The sequence below is a fragment of the Rattus norvegicus genome, chromosome 16, assembly GCF_036323735.1.
Source record: "Rattus norvegicus strain BN/NHsdMcwi chromosome 16, GRCr8, whole genome shotgun sequence".
NCBI classification, from domain to species: domain Eukaryota; kingdom Metazoa; phylum Chordata; class Mammalia; order Rodentia; family Muridae; genus Rattus; species Rattus norvegicus.
In genome coordinates, this window is record NC_086034.1 from 18,861,549 (window position 1) to 18,880,907 (window position 19,359).

The 19,359-nt window shown below is 57.0% G+C and overlaps 3 protein-coding genes across 10 annotated transcripts in view; 1 reads left to right on the plus strand and 2 right to left on the minus strand.

The window, feature by feature from the left end:
• Nucleotides 1-458: 458 nt before the first annotated feature.
• Nucleotides 459-11,369, plus strand: Ssbp4 (single stranded DNA binding protein 4). Of its 7 annotated transcripts, none has more exons than NM_001014236.2 (17): nucleotides 470-675; nucleotides 6,224-6,296; nucleotides 6,409-6,470; nucleotides 6,556-6,640; nucleotides 8,411-8,503; nucleotides 8,999-9,058; nucleotides 9,137-9,206; nucleotides 9,332-9,402; nucleotides 9,481-9,551; nucleotides 9,753-9,798; nucleotides 9,888-9,923; nucleotides 10,006-10,060; nucleotides 10,140-10,210; nucleotides 10,295-10,373; nucleotides 10,634-10,662; nucleotides 10,746-10,853; nucleotides 11,097-11,369. In NM_001014236.2, the coding sequence occupies exons 1-17, from the start codon at nucleotides 620-622 to the stop codon at nucleotides 11,124-11,126; spliced, it is 1,095 nt and encodes a 364-aa protein (NP_001014258.2). In that variant the 5' UTR covers nucleotides 470-619; the 3' UTR covers nucleotides 11,127-11,369. The 7 variants fall into 7 exon arrangements, 6 of the variants coding, with proteins under 6 accessions (XP_038950641.1, XP_038950642.1, XP_038950644.1 ...); XM_063275589.1 differs by lacking the exon at nucleotides 470-675 and adding an exon at nucleotides 752-802; XM_039094714.2 differs by having other exon boundaries at nucleotides 461-675; nucleotides 10,140-10,373.
• Nucleotides 11,370-11,570: 201 nt separating this feature from the next.
• On the minus strand, nucleotides 11,571-14,568 carry Isyna1 (inositol-3-phosphate synthase 1). Of its 2 annotated transcripts, NM_001013880.2 has the most exons (11): nucleotides 14,315-14,407; nucleotides 14,110-14,238; nucleotides 13,874-14,035; nucleotides 13,579-13,711; nucleotides 13,296-13,489; nucleotides 13,002-13,151; nucleotides 12,709-12,924; nucleotides 12,457-12,621; nucleotides 12,264-12,377; nucleotides 11,944-12,161; nucleotides 11,571-11,861 (listed from the first exon to the last, which is right to left on the minus strand). In NM_001013880.2, the coding sequence occupies exons 2-11, from the start codon at nucleotides 14,227-14,229 to the stop codon at nucleotides 11,660-11,662; spliced, it is 1,674 nt and encodes a 557-aa protein (NP_001013902.2). In that variant the 5' UTR covers nucleotides 14,230-14,238; nucleotides 14,315-14,407; the 3' UTR covers nucleotides 11,571-11,659. The 2 variants fall into 2 exon arrangements, with proteins under 2 accessions (NP_001013902.2, XP_063131231.1); XM_063275161.1 differs by having other exon boundaries at nucleotides 11,575-12,161; nucleotides 14,315-14,568.
• A 1,634-nt stretch (nucleotides 14,569-16,202) lies between these two features.
• Ell (elongation factor for RNA polymerase II) overlaps nucleotides 16,203-19,359 on the minus strand; it is a 47,699-nt gene continuing 44,542 nt past the window's right edge. Inside the window, exons 9-12 of the mRNA NM_001107304.3 lie at nucleotides 18,333-18,393; nucleotides 18,048-18,219; nucleotides 17,653-17,697; nucleotides 16,203-17,569 (exon numbers count right to left, since the gene is read on the minus strand). Coding sequence (NP_001100774.1) covers nucleotides 17,453-17,569; nucleotides 17,653-17,697; nucleotides 18,048-18,219; nucleotides 18,333-18,393 — 395 coding nt within the window. The 3' untranslated portion in view covers nucleotides 16,203-17,452. The remainder of the gene's footprint in view (nucleotides 17,570-17,652; nucleotides 17,698-18,047; nucleotides 18,220-18,332; nucleotides 18,394-19,359) is intronic.

A 19,359-nucleotide genomic window follows, 5' to 3' on the forward strand; every position in this document is an offset into this window, starting at 1 on the left:
TATGTTTAATGTGTTCGAGACTAGCCTGGCCTACATGAAACCCTCTCAAGACAAAAAGACTTGGGCCCCTCACAGCCGGAAACGCTATATATTGGCTCGCGTGTCCAGGGAACAGAATGTCATGGGCGCATGTTCTGTGAACCCAGGAGATTAGTGCAGATCCTGAGTCGAAACGGAGATACACACAGCGCCCCCTCGCCCCCCATATCTGTACAGCTGGGAGTCTCGCTCTGCAGTCGAGGTAGGTATGGAACTCGCGGTCATCCTCCGGCCTCAGCTTCCCAATTGCAGGAATAGCAACTGCAGGAGCGCCTCCCCGGCTTGAGTGTCTCTGCGGGAGATACTGTAGCCTGTGCTTATCGGTGGCAGCCTATTGGTGGGCAGTGCCGCCCCCACGGGCTCTGCGCGTGCGCGCTCCCAGCACGGGGCCCACCCGCGCGCCCGCCGTTGCCGCTTTAAGAGCGGCGGTGGCGCGCTGTGGCGGAGGCGCGCTTCCCGGAACAGCCCGCGGAGGGCAGCGCGGCGAGAACCCACCCGCGGCCGTAGCTCCCGCGCGGACATGGCCGCGGGGATCGGGGCGCGGGCAGCGATGGCCACGCGCGCCTGACAGGTGCGGAGCATGTACGGCAAGGCGAGCAAGGGCTGCGCGCCCTCGGACGGCCAGGCGCGCGAGAAGTGAGTGCGCCGTGCGGGGGCCACGCGGGACCAGGGGCCGTGGGGTCACGCGAGACCAGAAGGGTGCGGGATTTCAGGGGGACACAGGAGATCCGGAGGGCTCGTGGAGTTACTGGGGATCAAAATGGTGCGGGATTTCGGGGGGACACACGAGATCAAGGGGCTCATGGGGTCACGCGAGACCAGAAGGGTGTGTGACTGTGGGCGTGCGAGACCTGAGGGTCCTTTGGGGTCATGGAATACACAAAGGACAGAATATATTAGGGTACTCGAGTTCCAGGGGCTTTGGGTTCATGTGAGATTGAGGGCATGGGCATGAGGTTCGAGAGATCCAAGGGGACTTGAGGTCTCAGGATACCTGAGGGGACAGGAAATTAAGGGGTCAAACTAGAGCCAAGGAGTTGTTGGAGTCACGTGGCAGTTGGTCGGGTGCGGGATCAGGAGCTCACTCTAAGGAGTCAGTGGTGTATCTGAGAGCAGAAGTAGTTAGGACTTGAGCCGTCACAGGATGCTCAGGGCAGGCACAGCATCTGAGGGTTGCAAGGCCTCAGGAGTTCTGGGGTCATGCAAACCTGACAGGTGTGAGCTTTTGGGGTAGGCTGTGAGACCTTGGGGCTCGTGGAGCGCTGCAGTCTTAGGGCCGCAGAGCTCCACATATACAGCCTGGAGATTTTAAACAGGACACGTGGGTTCATTGTGGCTATGAATTTGAGGAGGTTGGGTCAGACCCTAATGCCATGTTGTGAGTTGGGGTTCTGAAGGTCGTGAGGTTTGCGTGGATGTGTGTGACACAAGCTGGACTCTATTGTCGCTTGTGAGCAAAGGTGCCGGTACAAATCCCAGAGGAACAAATCCCAGAGGAGAGGCGTGGACTAATGGGCTGGTGCCTGACCATGGCCGTCCCGGGCCACCACTAGAACTCCCAGGTGAGCCTGAGTGGTTCTGGCTCTCACTGCCCTACATTGAAGGTACTGGATGAGTAGCTCAGGTGGGCAGGCTGTGCCCTAGCTTCCAGAGAGCACATACCTGGGCTGGCCATCCTTTCCTGGGTGCCCATGTGGAGAAGTAGGTGAAGGGGGGCATTTGAAGTGTGCTGGGACTCCAGCACTCACCTTTGAGCTGTGCGTATGAGAGGCACAGGATTGCAGGAAGGCCTGGGAGGCAGCTTACATAGAGGCTGAGCAGTGCAGCCTTGGGTATGGGACAAACCACCTGGCACAGAGAAGTCTGGTCACTGGGCTGCCATGTGAGGCTGGCCCTGAGGGCCTGCAGTTAGGACTCATTTGTGCTCAGTAGATAAAGTGACCTATCCTGGCATCGGGCTGCTGCCCATGTGGGAAGCAGGGGCTGCTGGTTCCCTGACACCTGGTGAGTCCCCAGCCTGGGGAATGGTTTACATAGTCAGCGGTCCTGTGCTATGTTGGGGATTGGGTGTGGGTATGATGACTTGAGGCCTGTGTGAGAGGAAGCTCTCATTCAGGAAGTAGGGATCTAGTCAAGCACCAGTGAAACAGGCAGGAGCCTCAAGGTAGGCTGTGAGGGAGCAAAGGGGAGAGTGAAGAGGTGGGGTGGGGTGGGCTCAGTATGTGCAAAGGCCCTGTGGTAGGAGCAGGCAGGGAGCACATCTAGGCCATGGATTGGCAGAAGTCCTGAGACCGAGTGTGGACCACAGGGAGGCTTCTTATGCTTTTGAAAAAGGTATACTGGAGAGCTGAGGCAGGAGGATCTCCCATCCAAGTCCAATACTTAGTAAGCCTTTGTCTAAGAAACCATGTACCTGGACGGCACAGCTCACAGAACTGGAAGGAGGCCAACCAGGCCAGGAATAGCTGAGGCCAGAGTCCGGGAGCTGCGGTGGGCTGGAGGTCTGAGCAAACCAATCTTGGTAGATGAGGCCTGGGTCACATTGCTCAAGTGGGGCTGCCCCATCTTTCTCATGCCTTTCTGGAGTCAGAGCTTTCCGCTCCAGTGTCTCAGTTTCTGACTGGCCTGGCCTTGCTTTTGTCTTCTGAGAAGTAGGGTAAGAGCGATATATCCAGGCCTCACCTGCTTGTGGCCTCCACTTTCCTGGCCCCCTTGTCCCCTGTCCTCTGCCCTGTGTGTCTAGGCCTGGGCCACCAGCAGCAGGAGCAGGCGATGTCTGACCTGCTGGGTGCCTACTTGGCAGTGGAGCCCCTGCATTTGGGTGGTGAGGGTAGGACTAGGGCTTGAGTGGACATTGTGTAAGTCGGGGTGTGTGAGTGTCGGCCATGGGCATGTGCTTCTGCTAGCCTCGAGGTGGCTTCTCTGAACAGCTTTCAGAATGGCACACGAGCTTCCTTCTCCTGGTACCCCACACCTGGGGAGGAAGGACTGTGGGAGACAGGGTCACTAGAAGACTGGGGTAGGACCTGGTGACAGGTTAGAGGGTGACTGGAGGGTGACTGTTGGCTGCCAGCAGCCTGTCTGAGGGGTACTTGCTGGGGTGGCCTTTACAATAATTTCCCCATAATTATGGTGGCTGTGGCGGTGATGTCATGAGCCGCAGGAGCCAGCTAACAAGCTGTGTGTGCTGCACAGCCCTAGCCTGTACTCCAAGCTACTCAGCCCTTGTAGCAGGAAGGGCACTGAGCGTGCCCTGGCTTCTCATGGTCCCTCTGTCCACTTGCTTTCTGCTACGGGGAACCTGGGTCTCTGGGCTGACCCAGGACGGGGAATGAATGGGTGGGGTCTCAGATCTTTGTCTGAGCTTCCTTCCCCCACAACCCCAGTGCAATCAGAAGACAATAGGATGAGTAGGGTCTTGGCGACACTGGAGTCAGGGGAGGCCAGGCAAAGGCCCTGGGGCAGGAGGCAGGAGGTAGCCAAGGGAGGAGTGGGAGTTCTGAGATTACAGGGCCTGGAGTAAGCGGCTATGCCAGGTGTTGCAGATCTGAGATATGAGGGGAGAGGGGACAGTATGCTTGAGACCTGGCCTTGGTGTCTCCCTCTAGTTTCCCTCTAGACCTCCCTGTGACTGGGTCCACAGGGGACTCCCCATAGCCCCAGCCCGTGTTGGAGTGCTGTTGGAAGCCTGCTGGCTCTGCGATGCCCAATCCCTCAGTTTCTTTTGGATGTGGGGGAGCTGCCAGGGAGCAGGTGGCTGAGAGGCCAGGAGGAGGGGCTGGGGAAGGCTGGAGGCCCTGGGCCTCTGGCCTCTGACCACAGTGCCTCCCGGGCCACGCCGCCATCCTGCACTGATGGCTTGGCACTTGCTAACAGCTTGGTGCAAGTCAGGATCTGGGGATGAGGGATGGCCACTGTGGGGTGACAGGGTGGTAGTGTGATGCCTGCCCAGTAGCTGTCACAGCTCACGTGCAAGCGTAGCCCTCATTTTGGACCAGTCCACCCCGATTCTGTGTGCAATCTCAGCCCTTGGTTTGCTCTGTCCTTGGTGTGTCTCAGTGAGAACATGTTCCCTGGGAGGATGGCCCATATGCCACTGCACAAGGACGACAGACCAATGGATGGATGGATGAAGGGATATAGGAATAATTTCAAGGGGGTACAAGGTACCTGCATTCATTCCCACCTCTGTCCTGGGACAGAAAGACAAGGACCTGGAGCAGACAGGAGGCATGCTGGGATGTGAGGGAGGGGAGGAGAAGCCAGCAGGAGAGCTGGGCCTGAGTCAGAGGCAGGGAGGGTGGGGCAAGGACAGCTGGGGGAGGCCCTGGAGCCCTCCAGGTCTGCTTCTCCAGCTTCTAACATATTCCTTTATCCTCCTATCCCTGTGGGGACTGGTGGGACAGTGGGGGACCCAGAGGACGTACATGTGAGCTAGAGAGAGACCAGTGTCCAGTGACTATGTGATCCTGGGGATGGGTAGCTGTTGTGGAAGGAGGCTGGCTGGGTAGGATGGCTTAGCACACCATGTTAACCCATGGAGCAAGGGGTTCCCAGAAAGCTGTAGGTTCTGGTGAGACATTGATGTTAGGGCAGTGGCCCCATAGTGGGTATGTGGCATAGTAGACCCTGCCTGCTGTCTCCCCACTCCCTAGAGGCAGATTACTTGCCAGGGACCAGCCTCTCTTCAGAGGGCCCTGGAGTCCTAGATTGATACAAAATGACAGTTCTGTTCTACTCAGCTGCTCCCGGACCAAGGCCCAATGTTTTATTCTGCATAAGCCTTTTCCTTAGGAATTGCCTATCAATTCAGTTATTTACCCCAGGTTCCCTTTCGATTATCCCACGAATCAGCATTATATGACCTTAGCCCTTGACTCTAAAGCCAGAGCCACATGGCCAGACCTGCTGAGTTCTGGTGCTTGTTGGATCTGGAGCATGGCTCTGTTGTTTTATTATATTATCACCAGCTTTCTGTTTTCCAAGCCCTAAGCTTGGCTGTCCTGAAATTTACTCTGTAGATTGACCTTGAGCTCAGAGGTCTGCATGGCTCTTGGGTCCTGAATACTAGGATTAAAGGTGTGCACCACCTCACCTGGACCTAAGTTTTTCTTCACCTAAAATTTGATCTGTTCCAGGCTGGCCTTGAGCTCAAAATACTTGCCTTTGTCTCCTGGGATTAAAGGTGTGTACCACCCTTCCTGGACGTAAGTTTTCCATGGCCACTATTCCTCAAGATCCAGATCAAAAGTCTGTCTTCCAGCATCAAGATCTGGATCACAAGTGTGCCCTCCACTTCTGGATTGTAGTTCACTCCAGATTAATAGTCCAACTGCAAATACAAACAATAAGCTTACCTGGGTGGGATCTTGCCCTGACTGAGATCACACTCCCTAAATCTCTTTATCCTTAATATCGTTCTGACAGGGCTGGCTCATTATTAGTGTAGCTGCCTCTGTTCTCTCAGGTCCATGAAGCCCCTCATACAGTGCATATTGCATCTTTTATTTTGCATAGTTGAGTAATGAACAGTTCTTACATTGATTTATAGATTCTTGAACTCATGTTTTCAGAAATTTTCCCCACAGCCTTAAAGGTTGTCCTGAAGGTCACAGTGTTACCATTTTCTTGAGGAACACCAGACACATTCTAGCTTCCTGGAGTCCTGCTGTTTTTGATTACCATGGAGTCATTAACCTTGGCAGGGAGAACATTCCCCACAGAAGGAACCTCAAGTAAAATATATGCGTTGTGATACAAACAAGCCTTATGCCTACAGCAAGCCAGCACTAGAGAAGACCCATGCCCTGCTGGCTCTGTGCAGGGGCAGAAACGGTGTCCCTTCCCTGGCCATACCAGATCTGATAGTTCCTTATCTGTGAGTAGTCTACAGGAAGGGAGTCAGGGCTACCACTGGATACCAAGGAAGAAGATGAGGCCCTTGGGAGGACGTAAAGTGGAGTGTTGATGGATGCATAGGAGCTGGTTGCCACTGATGGATCAATGAATTGAAGATGCTGTTTTTTGTGATTGGCGGAGCTGAGGATCTAGTATGGGGCAGTGGATGAAGCTTTGTGAATTAGATGGAGGATTGCCTGGGGAACCTGACCACAGCCTCATGTCGGGCCAGGCTCCTGGTGCTCATGTGCTGAACAGTCTGACCTATTTACCACCCTGCCTGTAGGCTTGCGCTGTATGTATATGAGTATCTACTGCATGTGGGGGCACAGAAGTCAGCACAGACCTTCCTGTCTGAGGTGAGTCAGCATCTGTCCCCTCCCCTAGGCCTCCCCACACTGTCCTGTGCTGTCCAGCTTGTGGGTGGATCCCTCCTGCGTGCCCGCTCCTCACTCTGCCTCTTTCCCATAGATCCGCTGGGAAAAGAACATCACCTTGGGCGAGCCTCCTGGCTTCCTGCACTCCTGGTGGTGGTATGTGCCTGCGTGGGAGCAGAGGGAGGGCAGGAGGGACCTGTGGGGGCATGTGGAATCATTGTGTTCCCTCCGATGCCCACAGCGTCTTCTGGGACCTGTACTGCGCAGCGCCAGACCGCAGGGAGGCCTGTGAACACTCCAGTGAGGCCAAAGTCTTCCAGGACTATGTGAGTCTCTAGGGCTCTGGAGTCTAGACCACTTCTTTTGTTTTTGTTTCTATGTTTTGTTTTTTTTAAAATTAGGTATTTTATTTATTTACATGTCTTGTTTCTATGTTTTGAGACTGGGTCTGTGTGGCCATTTCTGCCCCAGGACTTACTCTGTAGGCCAGGCTGGTCTTGAATTTACAGAGATCCACCTTCTTCTGCCTCTGAAACTCGGATTAAACTTGTGTGCCACCACGCCCCTCTTGACTATTGTTTAAAATCATTTTTATTTTGTGTGTATGAATGCTTTGCTTTGTATGTCTGTGTGCCATGTGCATGCCTGGGGCCTGTGAGCTGCCACGTGGGTGCGTGGGTGCTGGGAACCAAATCCGGTCCTTTGGAAGAGCAGCCAAGGCTCTTAGCCACAGAGCCATCTCTCTAACCCCCTGGATTTTTTTTTTGTTGTTTATTTGAGACAGAGTCTCTCTCCCTAACTAGTCCTGGTTAGCCTGGAACTCCTATGTAAAGCAAGTTGGCCTAGAACTCAGGAAGCTCTTTCCTCTACCTCTGGTGTGTGGCATGTAGGTTTAATGCCTGGCCAATTTCGGGCCTCAGTTTCCCTTTGGCACAGTGGGCTCCAGGCAGCCACTAGTCTTTGCCTGGACCCCGCAGTCCCTAGGCGCCGGTTGCCATGGTAGCATGGGCGTCGGGAGGGCGGGGCCAGAGCTAGCTGGTCTTAGGCGCCCCACAGCTCGCCCCGACCTTGGCGTCTCCTGGAAACGCTAGCGGGCCTTGCCTGTCGTCATGGTAACGCGGGCGGGCGCCAGTGCCTCCGTGGGATGATTGACGGGGCGGGGGCGGGGAGAGTTACTGCTCATGCTGCCCTCCCGCAGTGCCAGGCTATTTTGCACCGGAGGAGCCTTGCATTAGGGATTGGGGACCGGACAGGCAGGCGTCGGAGGCTTTGGCTCTGACATCCCCTAAATCATCGGAGATTACAGTGATTTTTGGGGAGGTCCTTGCCAGTGCGTCTTCACTGTCATTTATTCCTGGAGCTAGACCAGAGTCTTAACTGGAGTCTGGCTTGCACCAACCTCAGAGAATGGGAGAAAGAGGTCACCAGGGACCTGGCTCTGAGCTATGGAGATGTCTCTGTTTCAGAGATCAAGCCAGGAGCCCCCCAGTATTCCTGTGCTAGCCAGCACAGTGCCGGGGACATATGTCTTCCACCTGGGAAGACAGTGAGAGGAGGGGGTCTGCAGAAAGGACCCTGTCCCCTTCTTGAGGTTAGCCCTCTGCACCCACTTCCTGCACTGTGGTAGAATAGGAGCAGGCAGCGGAAGTGGCCTGTAAGCACCACCCCTCTTGCCACACACACACACACACACACACACACACACACACACACACACACACACACACAGTGCCTGTCAAGCCTGACCCTTGACCTTCTAAGGCGGTTGAGGGCTGGAGACCCTATCCAGAGTACTGCTCATTCCTACTGTAGGGGCAGGTGAGGATCTACACTGCAGGTGATGGAGGGAAGGGGCCCTTAGGGCAAGGATTGACTGCATATATTTGGAGTGTGGGTCAACAGAGGGTGGTCATCCTGCCACCAGAACATAGGCCACTTGAAGATAAGGTGGAGCCACAGAAGTCTGGGGTGTGGCTATTGCTGTCCCTCCTTCAGCCCCCCCTTTCTCTGGTCCAGATTGACATCCCAGCCTGACCACATGGCAGCAGTCCCCCTGCTGTGGCTCTTGTCCCACCCTTGGTGTCCTGTTTTTGCAGAGTGCAGCAGCAGCAGCTCCCAGCCCTGTGATGGGTACCTTGGCCCCTAACGATGCAATGGCAGCAGGTCCTGTGGCACCAGGCTTCTTTCAGGTATGGGTGCCTGCGGCTTCCCTTGTCCCCACAGCTGAGGTCGGGGTATGCTGCAGGCTCGAATTCAGTGGAAGGGCTGTCGTCACCACACTGGGTGTGAGCATGTGTGTACCTTGTCCCAGCCAAGGACAGGCATGGGTCTGTGCTCCTGAGTATTAGTGACCCTTCATACCATCCCCTGCACAGGCTGTGCCCCTGTACCCCTCCCAGGTCAAGCTTCATAGCTTTTCCCACCCACCCTCCTGGACAAGATGTGTAGCCCCCAGTGGTGGATCCCACAGCTAGGTAGCAGGGTTCATGTAAACTGACACCTTGACCTGCTCCCTTCTGTCGTAGCTGTGCCAGCTGGCTGTGGTTTGCAGTCTGGATCTGCAGCAGGGGACTAGCAAGGTTGGAGGCCCTAGCCCCCCACTCTCCCCACAGGGATAGTAAGAACAGGGTTTCCTTAGGGCAAGGATGAGATGAAGGTTATTTATTCCCATCCACCTCTTCCAGCCCTTCATATCACCAAGGTTCCCAGGGGGTGCCCGCCCAATCCTGAGGATGCCGGGCCAGGTGAGAGAGGGCCGGGGGTGGGGGGAGCAGTTGCTCGATGGGGATGTCTCCCAACTCAGTACTGTGCCTGCCCCACAGCCTCCTGTGGGCCTCCCTGGCTCCCAGCACCTCATCCCTGGTGCCATGGACCCCTCCCCACGTGCACAGGGTGAGTAACAGATACACGCCAGCTACTGTTGCACAGAACTCCACTCCTCCCATACTCCCCATTGGGTATGCTGTCAGACCAGGGAATGCCCAGGCTTGAGCCCTCTTCTTTGTGTCTCTTCCCAGGGCACCCCAGCCTGGGAGGTCCGATGCAGAGGGTGACCCCTCCGAGGGGAATGGCCAGTGTTGGGCCCCAGGTAAGGGGTGGCCCAGCCTATTGGGGGGACAGAAAGGCCATACCTGGGTTCTCTCTGACTAACCCTTTGCCTCAACAGGGCTTTGGAACTGGCATGCGTCCCCCACCCAATTCCCTTGCCACCAGCCAGATCCTGCCATCCATGAACATGTAAGCTGCTAGGGTTCCTGAAGACTTGTGGTCACCCAGCCAGTCCCCTCTGCTGGTTTATGTGTTCAGGGAAAGCCTCGTTTATTCCACTAAGTATTTGGAGGAATAACTGAGGCCAAAAGAGTCACTGAGCTCTGGGAAATGAAGGGGTTACCAGGCCCCACGGTGCTTGGTCTGCTGCAGGGCCGCCATCTCTTTCAGGGGTCCGGGAGTGCGTGGCCCGTGGGCCAGTCCCAGCGGTAACTCGGTGAGTGGCAGGCAGGGTGAGTTGGGGAAGGATGGCTGGGGCCAGGTGCCTGCCACTGACTGCTCACAGCTGTCCCTGCCTGTTCCCAGATCCCGTACTCTTCCTCATCTCCTGGCAGCTACTCGGTGAGTCTGCTGCTGTGTGGTGGGACCTGCAGGCTACTGGCCTGAAGAAACCCAGTCTCACAGTTTTCCTGTCTCCATGCAGGGACCGACAGGAGGAGGTGGCGCCCCCGGAACACCCATCATGCCCAGCCCTGGAGGTAAGGAGCCTGCCGGTTGGGGTGAGTCCGAGTCTCCATTCCACACACCCACCCACGCAGCTCCTGCTGTTCCCCCCAGACTCCACCAACTCCAGCGAGAACATGTACACCATCATGAATCCCATCGGGCCGGGCGCTGGCAGGGCTAACGTGAGTGGGGGCCGGTGCGCCTCACCCGATGGGGACCTCGCGGGGGGCGGCCGGCCCGAGCCCCACGCTGCCCTGTGCCCGCAGTTCCCGCTCGGCCCCAGCCCGGAGGGCCCAATGGCCTCAATGAGCACGATGGAGCCGCACCACGTGAACGGATCCCTGGGTGAGTGGCTGGGCGCCACCTACCGGTTTCATCGGTCGGCACCGTGACCCCCAGGCGCCGGGACAAGGGCCTATTAGGTTACCGGGTTGCTGGCGCCTACACCAGCTAGTGCTACGAGGAGGGGCGACTCTGAGGGACCCCTGTCCCCAAACTCGCGGGTGGCCCCTGGGTGTAGCCCCTACACCTTCCATCGCCCCCAGGTTACAGGAACGAAAGTCTCTGGGGTATCCAGCCCCTGAGCCAAGTGTCTCTCCCTGCAGGCTCGGGCGATATGGACGGGCTGCCGAAGGTGAGGTCGTGCACACTAGGTGGGCGGGGGCAGATGGCCTGGGTCGGGGTGGGGACCTACGCGCTGACCAGCGCCGCCCCCAGAACTCCCCCGGCGCCGTGGGCGGCCTGAACAACGCCCCGGGGACCCCGCGCGACGACGGCGAGATGGCGGCTGCCGGGACCTTCCTGCACCCGTTCCCGAGCGAAAGCGTAAGCGCCTGCGTCGACTCCCCACCCGCGGCCGCGGCGGGCCGGAGGGGCCTGGCGGGCAGACCCCGGCGGGGCGGCCGCGGGGCCAGAGCAAGACCGTGACCGCGGCGGGCCAGGTGGGGGGGCGGCCGCGGCACCTTCCCCTCCTTCCCATCCTCCCCGGGTTCCCCTTGTCCCCGGGAGGGCGGGCCCCAGCCTCGGCCGGAGCTGAGCCGCGCTCCGCGCGCCACCCTCTCTCCGCAGTACTCCCCCGGCATGACTATGAGCGTGTGATAGCCCCGGGTCCTGCTGGTGAGGTCTCGGGTCGCGGCAGCACCCCTGCCATCCGGACTCCTGGCTAGCCCGGCCGGCCGGCAGGACCCCCACGAAGGACTTTTCTAAACACACATATATACACACACACAAACTCAAAGGACCTCAGAGAAGTGCAGGCCTTCAAACCTGTGAGCTATCACAGGGCTGGGGGGTAAGGGCAGGGGTTCTGCCAATAAATGCCATTCAGTTTTGTCTTTGGTACTACTGGTGTCCTTTACTTGACCTGTGACTATGGCCTAAGTCTCTGCTTAGTTGGGATGGGTGAGGATGGAGCTGGGAGCCCACCGTTCCATGGAATGCAAGGCGTGAAGTTTGAGGCCAGCCTAGCCTCATCTACATGGCAAATTCCTGGTCAGCCAAGACTAAATAGTGACACTCCTGGAAAAAGCACACAAGGGAGGCTTGCTTGGTGGGGGACCCTTTATTGTCTTTGGCAAGGTCTGAAGTACAGTGGTTGGAGGCATTGGGGTAGGAGGGTCTGGGCACTTGGTTTAAGCGGTGGACAGCTCTGGTGTTGGTGCCTGTGTGTGCCCATTGGCATCACCGGTGCAGCCATTGGTGGCCGGTGTGGACTCTTTCTTGCAAGGCAGTGGGCTGGTGGCCTTCACCTCTTCTGGCTTGATGCCTGGGAAAGGGCGCTCCATCTTGTGCTCTAACAGCATGTGGTTCTGGGGTGGGAGCCCCACGCAAGCCCTGAAGGGGACAGTGTAGGCTCATCAGGGTCAACTCAAGACTGTCTTTGCCATCCCTGAGTCCCACCCACCACCAGGCGCACCTGAAAATATTCTCAATACAGCTGCGCTGGCGGAAGAGGGCATTCACCACAGGGCTGCCAGGGGGCACAAGTGGTGCCTTAAAGAGGAAGCTGAGCACCGACAGCACTGGGTGGAAGCCCTGAGGCTCTGGGTCCGAGTCTGTGCAGAAGCTCACACGCTGACACAGCTCTGTGAGCAGCACTAGGTCCAGCATGATGGGTGCGGCCAGCAGCGAGTCCTGAATGGGGGATGGTGCACGATGTGATGAGGGCCTGAAGGACCAACGCCTATCCCACCCACCCACCCACCCACCCACCACGTCCGGCCCAACCCACCACACCTCGCAGGTGTTATGGAGCACCAAAGTGTTTGTCCCACCCAGCATCAGCTCTGAGGTGTACTCATCCAGGGCACGCTTGCTGTCGCCAACATAGGGTACATATTTGATCACCACCTGTGGAGATTTAAAAAGTCACACAGCCCCACACGGCACCAAGCCCCTGCCCTGGGTGCCCGCCTGCAACCCCACGCACACAGTGATCTGGCTCCTCTCCAGGCGCGTAGAGCACACGGTTGCTCTGAACCATGTCATCCACCACACTGCTCTTTGTCACTTCCTTGGAGCGGAACTGCAGTGGTGCAGACAGGTTCTGCCCATCGTTGTTGCCCAAGTGGTTATAGCTCACGATGGACATGGTCTGTGTAGTTAGAGAAATGGTGGGCACTCTGCGGTACCCTCACCCTGGCCTCCTTCCTCCCGGCATCGCATGAAGCCCGAAATGTACCTTGAGGCCAGAGCCAATGAGGAAGTCGACCAGAACAGATTTGACCTTAGTCTGCCCTGACTTGAAGTCATCGCCACCTACGAACACATGGCGCTGCGAAGCCAGCTCCAGGGCTCCGGGTACCAGTGTGTTCTGTGGGGACCCGTTGAGGAAGGCGCAGCCCTCCAGGATGCTGGCCACAGCAAAAAGTGTGGATGGTGAAACCTCCAGGCCAAGCTGAGGGCAGAGAAAGAGTTGGCCAAGGATTTCTCCGGACTGGCATTGATCCCCGGGAATCTTGGGTGTGTGCATACCTGGATAGTACGCAGCAAGTTTTCAGCTGTGTCATTGCGACCCGGGACCACTTCACAGAAGCGCTCTGTATTGGCGGTCCACAGCACGATGACCTTGTCCAATCCCGCACTGGATCGGAAGTCTCTAATATCCTTTCGGATCTGCTCCAACTGGGAAAGGAAGGAGGAAGAGTAGGTGGAGGTTGTCTAAGCTGTCAGAGGCTTGGGCAGGAAGTGTAGGTTTTGCCAAAGGGAGAGACCATGTGGCCGGTTAACAGGTGACAGTAAGGGCTAGGAGCGGGTTGAGGTCCCCACCTGTTGGGCGCGTGTGCCAGGGATGAGGTTGTCCGCACGTGCTGTCTGGTTGGCAGCGATGAACTCAGGAATGTAGACTGAGGGCCGTGGACGCAGGCTCTCCATGTGGGGCCACAGCTGCTCCTGCAGACCGCAGTCCAGGACCTGCGCGCGCCGCATCGCCTCCGCCAGGTTCAGCGACGAGATATCCCAGCCTGGGTTGCGGGGACCCTTAACACCAGACCCATCCTGGACCCTGGGCCCACCCATACTTACCCCCATCCCATCCCGAGGCTTTGCCCACCGTCAAACACCAGGTCGTTGGGTGCCACCATGGGTAGCAGCGCACTGAAGGGCACAAACACCTCCCGGCCGTCCCCATCCAGACCCAAGTTCACGGTGCCCGCCTGGGTCAACGAGCCATAATAGTTTGCCTCCTGTGTGTGAAGGGGGTGCGGTAAGCAGAGGAGGGTGTTGATGGGCGGAGGTGTCCCACTCACTGAGACTCGCTAGCCCCTCAGGTCACGCGCCCCACTCCAAGCGCCCCCCGCCCAGATCTGCTCGTCCCTCCGTGTCCTCCTGGCAGCCACGCCCCCTACCTTGCGACCAGTGCGCGTGGGCCAGGTCAGGCGTAGCCGGTTGGCCAGAACAGCCGCAGTGAGCGTGGAGCCGTTGTTCCCGCCCCAGCCGACTAACATGACCCCAAGCCGGGGCACCTGCCGGGCTGTGCGGAAGGTGAAACGCGTAGCCGTGGGCCGCACCTAAGGATGAGTAGGGAGTGAGTCGCGGGACGTCGGGCTCCCAGTGTCTGCCGCCGCCCGCGCCCTGCGCGCACCCGCAGCACGCCGCCCTCGCGGCTGACGCGCGTTGTCCGGTACTCGTAGCGCGCCTCGATGGCTTCGGGGCCGAAGATCACGTCCGGGCTGTCCACCAGGATCTCGGCGGCAGGCTCCATCGCGGCGAGCTGCGGGCCAGAGTCAGTGAGCGCGGGATCGCTGCCCGGGAGCCAAGCCTACGGCCCAGGACAGGCTCGCACTTACCGACTAAGAGTTGGGTCAGACTGCGGCAGCCGACAGCGTGGGCCCTAGGCCCGGGGCAGCGAAGAAAAGCGCTGAGGCCACGCCCGGCCACGCCCCTGTTGGGCGTGGCTTAAGACCGGGGTTCTAGGTGCTGTAAACCCAGGTAGCAGGGTGCAGTCTCTGGCGCGAGCGCCATGCGCATTTCCTCGCTGCGCACCCTTGTAGCAGGATGCAGCCAATGGGCGACAGCCACCGCCAGGGAGGTGGGGCATGTCTGGGCGGGGAGGTGGGGGGGGTCCCAGAGCTGCAATATTGGTTGTCCTGCCTGCTCCTAATCCTACTGGCCTGCATGGCCCTGCCTGGAGGAGGAGACTGGATGGCCAGGTCAGAGCGGCCTCCCCCTGGGCAGGCAAAGTGATAAGGAACTTAGGCACCCGGCGGGCAGGCGGGGGGAGGTGCCCCCAGAACTTTCCAAAACAAGTGGCTTCCTCCTAGCGAAAACTTTCCACCGCTGGAGCTGGGCCAAAAGGTGGATTGCCCGAAATGTCTGCACGAAAGTAAGAGGGGCCACACTTTTTTTTTTTTTTTTTGCCGTTGCTTTTAGCTAACCCGAACCAGCCCAACTGAACTCATCGGACGAAGAGACCCAGGCAGGGTTCCCAGAGGAGGGAACTGTTGGGGAGGGTTTTGATGTATGAGGAGGAGTCTGTCAAGGGAAAACTACAGGCAGAACCCATTGCATCTCCCAAAGTAAAGCTCCAGGGAGCAGCTCAGAGGCAACTGAGGCTGACCTGTGAGCAGAGGAGCATCATGGGGAAATAGAATGTGCTTTAGATTGCAGGCTCTTTTCTGTCCTCTTGTTGTGTACTTTAATAGAAATGGCAGATGATTTAATCAGTCTCTTTTAGGTAATGAAACTGCCTGGTGGTCAATGTCAGTCATCTCAGCATTTGGGAGGTTGAGGCAGAAAGACTGCACTGGGACATTCATTTTGCAAGGGGCTCAGAGCTGGGAGCCAGCAAAGTCAGAGACAGAGGATTCAGTCCCCAGAAGGTCCCTTCTTGCCAAACATCCTTGAGCAGGGTGGAGTTGGGGGTGGGGTAGATGTAGCAGACTGCTCTGGTTGGGAGGAGGGACAAGGGGTCAGCCCTGGGCTCCAGGAAGGCGATGAGGAGCATGGTCAAGCTGTTCCTAGATGGGTACACAGTGGCCTGCAGGGTGCCTGACTCTCCTTCCACCCCCTCAACTGCCTCAGAACTCCTATCAGAAGTCCGGCCAAGGCTTCCCGCGACAAGGCTGACTGTGCCCGGCCCTCCCTCACAGGCTGCCTTTGGCTTTTCCCTTTGAAAACTAACATGCTGCCTTGGATGCATGCCCAGCCGGTGCTGTCTGCTTGGATCAGGGGCCAATGGTGCTCATTCTCGGCCTCTATGGTCTTACATGCTAGCTGGACAGCTCTAAGAGACAGGTACCTCTTGCTGGGGTCTATTTCTTTTAAAGATTTGTACACTGTAGCAGTCTTCAGACACATCAGAAGAGGACTTCAGATCCCATTACAGATGGTTGTGAGCCACCGTGTGGTTGCTGGGATTTGAACTCAGGACTTCTGGAAGAGCAGTCAGTGTTTAACCACTGAGCCATTTCTCCAGCCCGGGTCTACTGTTTTTAGAAACGGTGTCAGGCTCAAGAAATCTTTCTTTCTGTCCCATCCTTCCTAGTAGAGGGCACCACCTCACCTGGCTCCACACCCAGAAGCTTTGGTGCTGCAGGGTGCCTGCTCTGCCTTTGCCCCTCTGCAGTAGCTCCTTACTACTTCAGTCTGCCTGGTGGGACCACACGGGGCTCTGGGTCAAGCTCTCAGTTGGGGCCACCCCACAGCCTACAGTGACATACTCAAGCCACAGCGAGGTTCAATTCCATCAAATTTATTATAGACTTTGAAAGTTGGCGGTTCACCTGCTTGGTGTACAGAAGACAGACTCTAAGAAAGGATCTGGAGGCACCGCCTCTTCTGTCAATTGTAATGTATTTGGCAAAAGTGAAGACTTTGTAAACACCAACTCCATGGCTCAAAGCAGACTTTCTCCACAGCACAGTTCAAAAGCCAGGAGAATGCCAATAAGTTAGACCATGCTCAACCTGCCAGCCACCACCTGCGGCCTAGAGTGTGGCCCTGCTGTTCCCAAATCAGACAGACAACAAAACAACCCAAACAGACCAGTTCAACCAACAGCCCTGGATGGAGTTCTCAGGGCAGGAGATGGGCAACCTGGGGTCCACCCTAAGCCTATGCAGTGTAGTTGTGTGGGAAGTGCACCATGCAGAACTTGGCCGTGCCCCCATTTAGAAACCAACCTCTATTGAAACACAAAGGCTTGGTTCCTCTAGGGTCTGGGCACTAGAGCTAGGCTGGCTGGGGTGGGGCTGGGCCAGGCAGGGGCCTCCAGGCAGCCAGGCTCTTTGGAAGCCACCCAGAGACACCCTCATGGTTTAGAAAAATAGACCTCTGTGTTTGACATTCTCTCTCTGCCCTGCAGCTATGAGTAGCAGCAAGTGACCCAATGGACCCTACCATTTCCCAAAATGGCTTCCCTCTGAATGTGCTCAGAATCCACTCACGCCACATGCATACGCACACCACAGATACATGCACACCAATGGCCCCTTGGATTTGGATTGGGGGTATGAGACGAGGCACAGTAAGAAAGCAGCAATTGGGGGCCACAGGCCTGCGCCCTGGAGAAGGCAAGCAAGGTGCCACCCTCAGCACCCCCCCCAAGTGGGAACCCAGCCGGGAGGTGATCCCAGGACAAACAAATGGAAGGACAGACAAGGCCAGCAGCACGGGACCACACAACCACAGTGTGACACGAAGGGCAGTGTGGGGACTGAGGAGCACATGCTGCGGAGGCCGCTGTAAGGGCTTTGGGCACAGCCAGGAAACTGCAGCAACCTTGTCAGCCGGGGATCTGAAGGCAGCCGGGCCTGGCACTCGCTGCTCACTCTCCCTGGGGCTCTAACACTTTGAGGCGTGGGCCTTGGAGGAGGCACGGAACGGAGTAGAAAAGGTACAAAAATAGACGGTCTCTGCGGCAGCTAAAGGGCCGAGTTCATAGAAAACTAGAAAAGGCAGGCAGAGCCTTCGCGACCGCCTGTCTGCTAGGGCCAGGCCTGGAGCTGCCGCTGGTCATACTCTGCGATGAGCCTCTTAATGTGCGCCAGCTTGCGGTGCAGGTACTCACAGCGCCGCTTCTCTCGGCTGTAGTTGGTGTTGGTCTGCGACAGAAGGAAGGGCAGGTGAGACACATCCACCAAGTCAGTAGCTTCCCTCTCAGCACCACCCACTCTGCCTCACGCACCTTTTTGATTTTCCTATATTCCTGAAGAATCTGTCCGCGGGTTGTCTGGGGGAAATGCCAAGAATTAGTGATGTCCCACTTAGAGAAGCCCCAAGTGCCAGCCCTCTCTGGAAGTGACCAGCTAGATAGACAGAGTATAGCCGCAGGTAACCTTCCTGCCATTATTCTGGCCTGTCTATTGCTCCAGGAGAGCAGGGGACACCATGGGGGAAGACACACTGAAGCAGCCACGCTAGGGGAAGGGAAATGGTCATCCTCGAAGCCTGTGTGCTACATCCTCCTGAAGTTAGCACCCAACCCTGTCCACACATCCTGACCCTGACCTAGGCCCCACTGCAGGGCTCATTGGCAAACCCTGTCCATGAGTCACTACCAGCTCTAGTGGCCTACAATACCTCGTATTCCTCAGAGCCCTGGCTCAGCTGTCTGAGCTGTGCATCGAGCTGTGTGAACCTGCGAGTGATCTGCTCGATCCGAGCATGCAGACTGCGGTACTCGCTGTATTCAGCATTGAAGTCATTCTTGTAGCTCTGACGCTGCTCTGATGACGAGATGGCTGGGTATTTCCTGAGGAACAAGAAGGGTTGCAGGGGCTCAGGGGCCATAGTGGGTGGCAGTACCTGGCTCAGGCAGGGCCTAGATGGGCCTGGAATGGGGCACAGCCTAGGTAAGACACTCACAGCAAGTAGTCCGGAGTCTCTGATGTGGATGTGGGGACACTGGCACAGTCTCCATTCAGACCTGCAGAGCAATGTATTGTTATTCTAGGGCTAGTGTTTGAGGGTGCGAGCTATGCTGGGCGGTCACAAGTTGGCACCAGCAGTAGACCATGTACCAAGACCAGCTGGTTACAGTGGGGATATACTGTCCAGCTCATAGCCACATAGCCCAGTTATGCTGTATCCAAGTGCCCTTTAGGCAGGCCCACAGAACTCACAGTGTTTGACTGTGTGGGACAGTGGCACTAGGCTGGACACAAACCCCAGCTACCCAGACAAAAGGGCAAAATGGTGGGACCTCTGACAACAGATGAACTGTAAACCTTGCTGGCACTGGTTTTTACCCGAGGCTCCAGTCAAACCTGTCCTTTGCACGGCACACACTGCAGGAGGGTTCATCTACATAACCTCCCTGACCAAATGTAGCACTAGGAGCAGCTGGAGCATAAGAAGGGTCTGGGCTGGGGGCTAGAGAGATGGCTCAGCGGTTAAGAGCACTGACTGCTCTTCCAGAGGTCCTGAGTTCAATCCCCAGCAACCACATGGTGGCTCACAACCATCCGTAATGGGATCTGATGCCCTCTTCTGGTGTGTCTGAATTTACAGTGTACTCATACATATACATAAAATAAATAAATATGTCTTTTAAAAAGAAGGGTTTGGGCTGGGGCTGCCTGCCAGGTAGAGCAACTTCCCCGTCATTTAACCCATTTATTTGGTTCTCTTGAGCCCGGGTTACCAGGGAGACGGGGTACTTGCTGCTTTCCTCATTCAGTAGCTTTGAGGTCCCCACACACCCTGTTCCAATCAGATCCTCTCAGCCTAACCCACTCCTGCTTCAGGGCACCAACTCAGCGTGCTGGTCTATAAGCTGCTGGCTCAGTGGCAGGTGCTCACTGAGTGTGAGCCTCGGGCCTGTCACCAGCAATGCAAATGATTGAAAAGGGTTGGGAAACCTGCACTATGGAGCTGACCCAGCTAAGAATGG

Excerpts from the sequence above, each read along its gene's own strand:
- Ssbp4 (XM_039094713.2), top strand. The coding sequence starts at position 620 with ATGTACGGCAAGGCGAGCAAGGGCTGCGCGCCCTCGGACGGCCAGGCG. Across the intron at positions 676-6,223 it reads GACGGCCAGGCGCGCGAGAA|GCTTGCGCTGTATGTATATG; the intron begins GTGAGTGCGCCG and ends CCCTGCCTGTAG. Across the intron at positions 8,504-8,998 it reads TGGCACCAGGCTTCTTTCAG|CCCTTCATATCACCAAGGTT; the intron begins GTATGGGTGCCT and ends CACCTCTTCCAG.
- Isyna1 (XM_063275161.1), bottom strand. The coding sequence starts at position 14,229 with ATGGAGCCTGCCGCCGAGATCCTGGTGGACAGCCCGGACGTGATCTTC. Across the intron at positions 12,622-12,708 it reads TCATTGGCTCTGGCCTCAAG|ACCATGTCCATCGTGAGCTA; the intron begins GTACATTTCGGG and ends CTAACTACACAG. Across the intron at positions 12,162-12,263 it reads TGCTCCATAACACCTGCGAG|GACTCGCTGCTGGCCGCACC; the intron begins GTGTGGTGGGTT and ends TCCCCCATTCAG.